This window comes from Physeter macrocephalus, chromosome 20, assembly GCF_002837175.3.
Source record: "Physeter macrocephalus isolate SW-GA chromosome 20, ASM283717v5, whole genome shotgun sequence".
NCBI lineage: Eukaryota > Metazoa > Chordata > Mammalia > Artiodactyla > Physeteridae > Physeter > Physeter macrocephalus.
In genome coordinates this window covers 56,070,901-56,082,291 of record NC_041233.1, presented here as the reverse complement: position 1 = coordinate 56,082,291, position 11,391 = coordinate 56,070,901, and the positions used below count along the sequence as shown (strand labels likewise).

The window sequence follows — 11,391 nt, the reverse complement described above, 5'->3', positions numbered from 1 at the left end:
ACGAGCCCATGTCCCCTGCATCGGCAGGCGGACTCTCAACCACTGCGCCACCAGGGAAGCCCCCAAGATGAGATTTTTATAAGAGAAAAATGCATTCTCAGGAAGAACATGTGTTGGTTAGGATATAAATCAGCTGCTGTAATGAAGATTCAGACTAACAGCAACTACCTAAACAAGTTCTCTCATGTACCAGAGCATGCATAGTCCAGAGGTACTACTGTAATCCATAAGGTAGCAGGTTTCCTTTACCTTTTGCTCTGCTACCTGCTAAGGTAGAGGCCTTGTCCTCATGGCCAAAAATGGTTGACATTTTGGGTCTGTATGCTAGATGACAAGAAGGGAGAAAATGAGGAAAATACTCAAAGAGGACATAATCTTTCCTTTTAAAGGCAGAACCCAGATGTTTCATATCAATTACACTCACATCCCACTCGCCAGAACTTAGTCACACAGACAATGCCAGCTGTAAGAGAAGCTGGGGAAAGTATAGACTTCTGCTGGGAAGCCATGGGCCCAAGCTAAAACTTGGAATTTCTATTACTAAAGAAAATAACTGAGACAACATTGAGACAACTAGTGGTCTCACAGATTAATATGCAGAAAAGAAAATGACAGGAGATAGAAGGGAGAATGGGGAAAACAACTGTCCTAAGAATATAAGAAATTAAGATTCTACAGTGCCCGACTGAGGAGTTGCAGGCATGGGAAGCTATTCAGGGTTTATAAAGAATATCACCAAGAGGGACTTCCCTGGTGGTCCAGTGGTTAAGACTCCATGCTCCCAATGCAGGGGGCCCGGGTTCAATCCCTCGTCAGGGAACTAGATCCCGCACGTGGCAACGAAGATCCTGCGTGCCACACTAAGACCCGGCACAGCCAAATAAATAAATATTAAAAAAAAAAAAAAAGAGGGCTTCCCTGCTGGCGCAGTGGTTGCGCGTCCGCCTGCCGATGCAGGGGAACCGGGTTCGCGCCCCGGTCTGGGAGGATCCCACATGCCGCGGAGCGGCTGGGCCCGTGAGCCATGGCCGCTGGGCCTGCGCGTCCGGAGCCTGTGCTCCGCAACGGGAGAGGCCGCTCCGCAACAGGAGAGGCCACGGCAGAAGGAGGCCCGCATACCACAAAAAAAAAAAAAAAAAAAAAGAATATCACCAAGAAAGTTGTTTCTCTGCTTGCTAATTTGTTTGTCTTCTAGGAGGGTTTAAGTGCTGGTGAGATGTAGGACAGAGTGTGTGTAGATGTGTTGAGAGGGTACATCAGATATGATGGGTAAGGTCCTTATTATTTGAAGTGTGGTCCAGAGTCTCACAGCATCAGAATCACCTGGGAGCTTGTCAGAAATGCAGAATCTTTGACCCCCACCGAGACCTACAGAATTATAATGTGGCATTTTTACAAATTCTTTAGGTGATTAATAACACATTAAAGTCTGAGAAGCGCTGTGCTAGATTATGTTATGGTATGGAATAATCCTAAAATCTGTATCTTAAAACCACAGAGATTTATTTCTTACTCATGCTGAAAGTCCATCTGGAAGGAAGAGGGTGGCAAATACGTGACTGCTTCATCATCCTCACCTGGGCCACAGCCTGACGGTGCCTCTACCATCTGAACGTCACCAGTCAGGTGGCAAGAGAAGGTAACGTGTGGCTCTCATGCTTCGCTCACACTTCCTTGGTCAGACAAATCTCATGGCCATGCCTATCTTCAAGGAGGTGGGAAGAACAATTCTACCATGTCCCTGGAAGGAGAGGACTCAAAATACTGGTGAAGCCAGGAGATCCCAAAGGTAGGGAGGCCTTTCAAAGGTTATCACAATGTAGACGTAAAATTATCAGACACTGGGAAAGTATAATATCTATAGGAAGGAGAAGAGCATGAACAACAACAACAACAAAAACATTTCAGGATAATTATTCTGAAGAGGTAGTCAAGGAAGACTCCCAGCTTTAGAGTCTGATTGATTGGGTAGAAATGAAAAATTGTGGAGGAATTGATTGCAGTGGGGAGTGGAAAGGCTGAGTTTGGTACGGACATGCTAAATCAGAAATTAAGGTGGGTATTCACCCTCCGCCTATCTTTCCAACCCCCCACCGTGCTCCGGCCACACTGACTTTTCTGTTCCTTCATACACCAACCTTGTTCTCACCTTAGGATTGTTGTACCTACAATTTCTTCTGGAATGCTCTTCTCTGGGCCTATCATGAGCTCCTGCCTGTCATTCAGAACTTAACCATAATGTCACCTCCTCAGAAAGGCCTCTCCTGGTCATACAAATGTAGCCACCCAGTCATACATTATCACACCTCCCTACTACAGCTACCAGAATAGTACCTAGAGCTAACCAATGTTTTCATTGGTCTATCCCTCTCCCCCCATTAAAAAGTAAGCTCCATGAGGTCATAGACTCTGTCTATCCTGTATCACCAGCTTCAAGTACAGTGCCAAGCAAAGTTGGTACTCAATAAATACTTACTGAATATTCACATGGAAATTTCAGTTAACAGGTATGCAATAAGGGACATATAGATAGGGCTCCAATGAGGAAAACAGATTTGGAGTAGTGAAGTTCTCTAAAGTATTAAAGATGAACAAGAAGCATTAAACCTTCAGGAATGTTCCCCCTCAGTGGGCAGAGAAGCGTAGGAGACTCAGAAGTCTAAAGGGTAGAATAGAGGGTCTCCTGAAGCGAAGAAAAAGTTTCAGTGAGGGATGGGTCAATGGGGGGCAAGTGTTATCTCTTAGTCAAGAAAAATGGGAATAAGAAAAAGACCACTGGATTTGGGAAGGTCATTTGTGACCAATGAATAAAGGAGTAAAAATGTAGGGCTTGAGGAGAGAAAGGACTTGGCAGGTGTAGCTCATTACTGGAGTAGGTATGGCAGTAAAGGGAATTAGTACTCCAGCAGGATTGAGTGGGTTTCTTTTTGTGAAACCTATGGTTCATAACTTGAAGTTAATGGATCCCTAGGGGGTCCACGAGTCATTGTCAGGGACACTGCAAATTCAGAAATTATAGGCAAAATTTTGTGTGTGCATGGGGGTAGGAGGTGGGGGAAAGAGGATTTGCAGTTTCATTATTTTCCAAAAGGTCGAGACCCAAAGGTTAAATAGCCAGTGCTGAACAGGAAGAGAATAAGTTAAAAAAAAAAACAAAAAAACGGAGCCCCATAAAAGGGCTAAGCTTTAGAGAGAAAAAGAAAAACCTCTTTATCTAAGGAAAAGCTAGAAACAGATTTTTAAAAGTTCACAATTTCATCATCATCTCAGTAAAAGAGGGAGTAAAGACAGATCTGGAAACACTGGGGAGACGTGTGCAAACACGCTCCAGTTAAGGGTGACTGAAGAAGCCGGAGTGGGGAAAGCCTGTGTTCCTCAACCGAGCCCGCGGCCCTAGCAAAGCACCACCTGTGCAACGTCACCGCCCAGGAGGTGGTGCTCAAGGCTGCGAACTGCTGGTATTGTTCTTTAATCAGTAAGCGCCCCTCTGAGACCCCAGCCGAAGCGTCTGGGATCGAGAGAAGTCTTACCACAAAAAGCATCATCACCGGGCAGGGGAGCTCATCAGTGAGTCAGCTCAGGGACAAGCTGTGCGTCCGACAAGCTTCCCCAAATTTGCTGTACTTTCCTGCTGTGTTTGGGCAGCTGCCTCCTGCCCAGCCTCCCCACCTGTCGTCGTCTCTGAATCGTCCCGCCCCATTTCGACATCTCCCTTCCCCGCCTCCGGCTCTCGGCCTGGCGCAGGGCCGAGCGACAGCATGCCCCCGGAGAACTCATTCACTCAACAACTGCGGGGTTTACTTGGCGACTCCGGGGCAAGCCCAGTGCCGGGCGCTGGGGCCTGAGGAGCATCAAGCCCTAAGAAGTCCGCCCGCGCGCTGCACGGAGGGGTCAACTCTCCCGACCTGACCGGAGTTTAACGGGCCTCCTCCTGCATGTCGCAACAGCTTTCCCGGCATGCCGGCGGGCCTCGCCAGAGGATGCCCGGCCCGCTCCACCCAACGCCAGTCCAAGATCCCGCGGGAACAGAGTTCTCGGGCCAAGGCCACCCGCCAGCACACGACCCGCGAGTCCCGGGATTCGGGGCGGGCGCTCTAGAAGGGGCCTAACCGCATCCGTCAGCGGTTTGACCTTGAAGGCCAGGCACCGCCCTCCCCTCCTCCCCGACATGATCCAGCCTGCAGCGCCCACAGCTCTACGGGCACCAGTCAGGGCCCGAAATTCCCCCTCGATAGCCCCTGGGCTCTTCGTCCTCTTCCTGTAGCCAATCGGATCCCTACAAAAAACTGGCCAATGCCCGTGCTCAAAGTATCAAGAGTCGTTGAGCCTATCAAAGTCCAGCCTTAAGTTTCTCCCGCCCTCCAGAAAAGTCGGAGGGCGGGTTGATCTTACATGTTGGCCAATCAACTGGCCAATAAACAAGAAGCTTCCAAGATCAAAGGGGAAGGGGTGGGATCTAAACTGTCGCATCGCCGTGGGGCGGAGGAATGACAGGAAACTTCACTAATACCACAGACCTATTTTTTCTACGTAAGCCGGGGGCGGGGCTAGCTTGACGGCTGCACCAATGGCTGACTGAGGGGCGTGTCCTCGGGGCCAAGCGGGAGCCCGAGGCCCCGGGCTCTCTGGGCCGCGCCTGAGGCAGACGCAACGGGGCTGGGGGGCGGCGACGGCGGCGGCGGCAGCGACAGCGGCGGCGGCAGCGGCGGCGGCGGCGGGGGTGGGCGCCGCAGCTGGCCCGGGTGGATGGAGTTGGAGGGGCGGGGTGCTGGCGGTGTGGCGGGGGGGCCGGCGGCTGGGCCGGGGCGGAGCCCCGGGGAGTCGGCGCTGCTGGACGGGTGGCTGCAGCGGGGCGTGGGCCGGGGGGCCAGCGGCGGGGAGGCCGGGGCCTGCAGGCCCCCGGTACGGCAGGATCCGGACTCCGGCCCGGACTACGAGGCGCTGCCGGCTGGAGCCACTGTCACCACGCACATGGTGGCGGGCGCCGTGGCAGGGATCCTGGAGCACTGCGTGATGTACCCCATCGACTGCGTCAAGGTGAGACCTGGCCCTGCTCCGAACTTCACCTGGGGCTGACCCGACCCCTGGGTCATGCCCGGAGCCAGGATCCCAGCCGAGAGCCGGAGCCGACCAGGGTCCCTTTCTGGCTCCTGCCACCACACTATTCGAAGCACACACCTATGCAAGAAAGGTCCCGGCCGGGAACTGATCCCAGTCAGAAGCCAGGACCAATTTCTCACCGTCAGTGAGATCTAAATTGGGACTCTGGAAAGAAAATCTGTCAGCCAAAACCCTGGATCCCAACTGGGACTAAACAAGAATAGGGTGGGATGGGAAGGGAACAGGTAAGTGCTACTAACTTGATTAAGGTAAAGCTTACTGAACACCCTCAATAGGATCTTAATGGCTAGAGATGTTCTCTGGCCAGTGCTTTTACAAGCTCCTTGCTGTGTTTTCCCTTAAAAGTGATGGGGCAGGAACCAGAATCTGGGATCTCTCAGCTAAATGAAGGATTTATTTATTAAATCTTAACCCATGAGTGATTGGAAATCATTGTGCAGTCAGAATTCAGAGTTCCTGACGAAATAATATGGGAAAGACCACGTTCAGGAAAAAGTTTCGGTTTCTCTGTGCAGAAAGCATGATACTCCACCTATTTCCTGAACATGAAAATTGAGCTGGGATTGGGATTGTGTATATGCAGGGAGCACATCAGCCCTCCAAGGAGAGATGGACCTCATAGTGTATTTCTTTAGCCACTTGAAGTTGACAAAAAGGGAAAAGTTGTCTAGAAGGGAAGCATGACAATACTGGAAAGTAGATGTTACTGTGAAGAAAATAAAATGGGATCAACAAGAGGGCATGCTTCATGTGAAAGTAAAACTAATTTCAGCCACACCAAGCAGGCTGATGAGTGGGTACAAGAAGTCAGATGCTTCTGAAGAAAGCTGGGTGACGAGGGGAACACATTGTTCTTTACAGTTCTTATTCTTGTGCATTAGCAAAGGAACAACCAAGGGGACTGTTGAAATAAATATAATGACAGAGACTGGTTCCTCCTTTACATGTTAAGGGTAATATAGTTAAACAATATCCTCACAGCTCTTGGATGTATGTTTTCTTCTCAAATTAGGAAAAAGTTACATATTCAGCAGGAGAATATCAACTTGGAAGATGCAAAGTCTTTCTCTTCTGCTCCCTGGTTCCAGTACCGTTTCATGTTTTCATTAGTAAGGTGGATGAGGAAATGGAGAAAGTGCTCCTTAAGCTTTGTGAATGACACCGAGTTGGTAGGAGTATTCTAGCACATTTCAAGGTAACTCCTACCAAGGGCCATACCCTTGAAACTGTGGTAAATGCACTTGGCTAAAATGGATCTTAGAATTTTATTTATTTTTTTAAAGATTTTTTTTTTTATATATAGACCGTTTTTAAAGTCTTTATTGAATTTGTTACAATATCGCACCTGTTTTATGTTTTGGTTTTTTGGCCCCGAGGCATGTGGGATCTTAGCTCACCGACCAGGGATCGAACCTGCACCACCTGCATTGGAAGGCCAAGTCTTAACCACTGGACCGCCAGGGAAGTCCCTAGAATTTTAAATACGCGTGTCAATTGTGAGGAATAGAAATAAATAGTAAAATCCATGAGAGAGAAGTAAGAGGATGGCTAATGCTCTAACAATATTGAAATGTCATATGTATAAGTACAAATAAAAAAGATTCAGACATGTATGTAATAGAGTCTAGGTTGAATGACTGTGAGTCGTTAATGCTGTATATCCAACTGTGAGTTGTTAATGCTATATACCCAAAAGTTAACATGATCTGACTGCAAAGTAACCTCACTATACTTGGACTGTGAGTAAAGGCCAAGATAGTCTAGGGTGCTATCTTTCAGGATGGGTCTCACATGAAAACTAGATCAAGGAGAGTAATGAAAATTATTGAATGGCTTGAAAAGTACAATGTAATAATGTGACTGACTTAGAAATATTACCTCAGCTTATCAATTTAAGTGTTGTCCCACTACCTTAGGAGACTATCTCCTTACTCTATATATTTACATAATGCTAATGTTGTTGTAAACATTTTATAACTTCCTCTGTTAGAAATGCCTCTAGAACACTTGGCTGCACGTCCTTAAATGGGGCAGGTCTTTGTCCTGTGACGAGACAGAGTTGATGTTTTAGTAATTGAGACCGTTCAGAATCAAATATGGCAGTTCAGGTGGGAGATCAAAATGGGTAATGATGATTGGGGTCAAAGATAAGGTAGGACTAGAAAGCAAGGAGACTGATTTACTCCTGAGGTTGATAAACCCACTGAGGGAACATTTTGGAAAGAGGAGGTCCAGAAATGTTTTGCATAACTGCAGCAGCATTGCTGGAATAAGTCGCTTGTAGCCTTCCAAGATAACTGTTTTGAAGAACAGTTCTTATTCATTTGCATAAGCTTTGGAATTTTTGTTTTTAAAAAATTAGTAATACAACATTACAGTCATGCCTCAAAGCACTACATTAAAGAAATAATTACTTCATCTGGAGGAAGAAATGCTCAGGAGTCTTCAAAAACAAAAAAGCGTGTTTTAGAAGAATCATTTTCATTTGCCATTAATGCTGGGATTTAAATGATTAGAGGGAAAAACTAGGTGAGCCTATCAGGATTTAGTGTCAGTAAACACTGTTTACAGTAGACAGTGTTGTGCAGGCATGAAAGTAAAATTCAAATCTCTTCCTTCAGAAAGGGCTTCGCAGTTCACTTGTCCCTGGGTAGCTATTCTTCCTCTTCTACCGTAAATAGGTGGTGGAGAGGAAGAGCAGCCCAACATACCCTAAGACTAGAGGCAGGTATCTGTGTTGGAGCCTAAAGGGCAACCACAGTGTTTTCAAGTGAAAGCTGATAGTGACTCTTGGCATGCAAGCCTGTGCACCCCCAAACCGCTTATCAGGGTCAAGTCGACTCAAAATATCCTTGGGAGGGACCATGGGAAGTCAGCATAGCCTTGCTAGGCTATAGTTAGTCAACCAGCGATTTTCATGGTCATAATAGGGAGGTTTGGGAGCCCAAGTGAATCCCAGTTTTCCTTTTCTGGGCTTCAGAGACAAGCACCAGACTTTATCTAAAGGGATAGGTTCTACAGCATAAAGCAGTCAAAACTCTTCTCAAAATCATCTGGCTAAGCACCTGTCACCAAGGTGCTGCTTTTTGGCTTTGTAGTCGTGAAGCAAATAATCTACTTATATAATAAGTTAAGGAGGGAAAGAACAAAGGGAAATAAATCTTTTCCAAACTCCAGATGTAAATGGTTATCTATATACATTCACCAGTGGGCAGTTAGGAAATGGAAACATTGGCTTCTTTGATTTTCTTATATCTAATAATGAGTATTCAGTAAATGGCAATTGCTCATGTTTGTCAAGCACTATCTGATGTGCCTTAATATTTACTGATTTAATCATTGGAACAACTTCATGAAGTAGATACCATTTTCATTATTTTATAGATGAAGAAAACAGGCAAGTTAAGTAACTTGCCCAAGGTCACACAGTTAGTGGCAGAGTCATGATTTAAACCCAGTCTGACTCCCAAGCCTTCCATACAGGCTCCCCAAAGCAGATTTCCAGGACCAAGCAAGGCACAGAATTTCACAATTGTGCTCCTTCCTAAACATGACCTTTAGATGAACAGCTGGACATATAAATCATAGCCACAGAGGAACTTTAAAATGAAAACAAAAAATACAAAATCAAGCCTGATTTATTAGTGGTTAAAGACCAGTTAGTTGCCCGTGCATATTTGCAAAATGACTTATACACGAGACAACACTGCCATGATCTGTAAATTCTGAGATATGAACTAATATTTGAGAAACGTAGTTGAATACAATAAAAAGCCTTATATTTCTAGCACCGCATAAATTAGCAATGGCTTTTACTTGCCTTAACTCTGAATCTCCGCAACAGCACTCTGAGCCAGCCATTCTTAGTCTCATGTTACAGATGACACTCCTGAAGCTCAGAGGTTAAGTGACATACCCAAGACCACATAGCTAGCAAAGCTGGGTCTCCCACTCAGCCTTTCTGACTCAAATGTGACTTGTCTTACCAAACTACTTACCTGTTTGGCTTTTCTTCAAAGGCAGTGTTTTTTTTTATGTTGAAGACTATTCACTAATTCTTACTTAGAGATTTCATCTTTAAGAGGTTTTCATCTTTCTGTGAAAGAGATTTATTGGCCCACAAATTTGGGGAGCCATATTTGTTTTTATATTTGGTGTGGCTTATGCCTGGGTCCTCTCCATTAGGGTGTATTTTCATTGAGTTAGAATTGTGAGTTAGATTTAGACGTGTGTGTAAAATTTTCAATGTAACTTACACATAGTCCAGGTTTCTCTTGTGGGTAAACGGTTCCAGGCCTCTGAGGCCAGACCTTTAAGACTAGTTACCCAAATATGCTATTGACTCTAGCAGAAGAGTGCAATTTCTAAACATTCCCCCAAGACAAGATTAGTGTTTTTTTTAAAATTTAATTTAGTTATTTATTTTTGGCTGTGTTGTGTCTTCATTGCTGCACGCAGGCTTTCTCTAGCTGCGGGGAGCAGGGGCTACTTCTTCATTGTGGTGCACAGGCTTCTCATCGCGGTGGCTTCTCTTGTTGCAGAGCGCAGGCTCAGTAGTTGTGGTGCATGGGCTTAGTTGCTCCGTGGCATGTGGGACCAGGGCTCGAACCACGTCTCCTGATTGGCAGGTGGATTCTTAACCACTGCGCCACCAGGGAAGTCCTTTTTTTTTTTTTTTTTTAATTGAGAAGTAGAAAAGAATGTGTCACATTGTGATAAGTGATATTGTGTATTTCTGATTGAACTTCAGTAATCTTTTAGGCTACCAATTCTTTGTTGGTAGCAGGAAGGAGAAGATAACTAGAGGAATGTGGATTGCTTGCAGCTAACCAGGATTTGTTAATCTGGTTAGTTTGTTTTCTCCCATGCTTTTGAGAAGAGGCATTACTCTTGGATTTCAGATGGCCAACAGGAAGGTTCAAGCTTTTAAATCCAGATTGAATCAATGACAGGAATGAAGTAGGAATTTAAACTGTACTTGGGCGTTAGTTGCCCCTATTGGCTCACTAATGGCCTTTTTGAACTGGTGCAGACAAAGCTAAGATTCATTCTTTCTTTCATTCGTTCATTCAACAAACAAATCTTGAGTGCCTACTGTGTTCCAGGCACTGGACATTGATTTTTTTTTTTAGTATTTATTTAATTAATTAATTTTTTTGGCTGCATCGGGTCTTAGTTGTGGCACATGGGATCTTTCTGTTGCAGCACAGGCTCTTTGTTGCCATGCACAGGCTTCACTCTAGTTGTGGTGTGCGGGTTTTCTCTCTCTAGTTGTGGTGCGCGGGCTCCAGGGCACGTGAGCTCTATAGTTGTGGTGCGCGGGGTCCAGAGCACCTGGGCTCTTTAGTTTGAGGCACGTGGGTGCTCTGGTTGAGGCGCGTGGGCTCAGTTGCCCTGCGGCATGTGGGATCTTAGTTCCTTGACCAGGGATCAAACCTGCGTCCCCTGCATTGGAAGGCTGATTCTTTACCACTGGACTACCAGGGAAGTCCCTGGATATTGATTTTATACTATCTGGTAGTCTCCATGACACCCTAACCTTGAAATAGATCAATAGACAAGAGATCTGCATTGGAGACTCATCCTTCAGAGAAGGTCTGTGATTTGGGAAGTATTTCAAGTAAGATTAATTTCCCAAATTTCAATATCTACCATATACATTCATTCCAGTCATTGAATCCTCTAGAGATTCCAAGGGTTATGTTTTACTGAGACTAATTTTATTCATTGATGCCAGTTATGGGAGTCAGTCAGTTTAGATTAGAAATCTGGAATCTCCCTCAGTTTTAGAGAATAGATTGGTTTCCACCTTCATAGTTTGAGGGTAAACTTTCTTTTCCAGGAAATTAGAGCAGCATCTATTAGGAATGCTACTTCTGCCAAAATTTTAACTTACAGGCCCAGCTGCCAATGCCAAATAGTCTGAAGAAGCCAGATTATCATCAAGGTTATTTCGAAGGATGAGCTCTCATCTCATTAGTGAGTGCAGTATGTGGCCAGGAAGCAGGCCCAGGATCAGTCTTCAGAATAAAGTATGTTGTAGAGAGTAAATAGTTGACTTTAGAATCCACTTGTAAAGAACTCTTAGCCTGAGTTTATTAGGACACAAAAGTAACTTCTCCTGAAACACAGGCTTAATATTTGTTGCTGGGTTCAAGAACGCTTACCAAGGGGCGATTTTTTTTTTTTTTTTTTTTTTTGCGGTACACAGGCCTCTCACTGTTGTGGCCTCTCCCGTTGCGGAGCACAGGCTCCGGACGCGCAGGCTCA

At 45.7% G+C, this 11,391-nt stretch overlaps 1 protein-coding gene across 1 annotated transcript in view; it reads left to right on the top strand.

Moving 5' to 3' along the window:
• The first annotated feature begins 4,649 nt into the window (after positions 1 to 4,649).
• SLC25A28 (solute carrier family 25 member 28) overlaps positions 4,650 to 11,391 on the top strand; it is a 10,773-nt gene continuing 4,031 nt past the window's right edge. Inside the window, exon 1 of the mRNA XM_007108792.2 lies at positions 4,650 to 5,037. Within this exon, the coding sequence (XP_007108854.2) occupies positions 4,747 to 5,037 (291 nt within the window). The 5' untranslated portion in view covers positions 4,650 to 4,746. The remainder of the gene's footprint in view (positions 5,038 to 11,391) is intronic.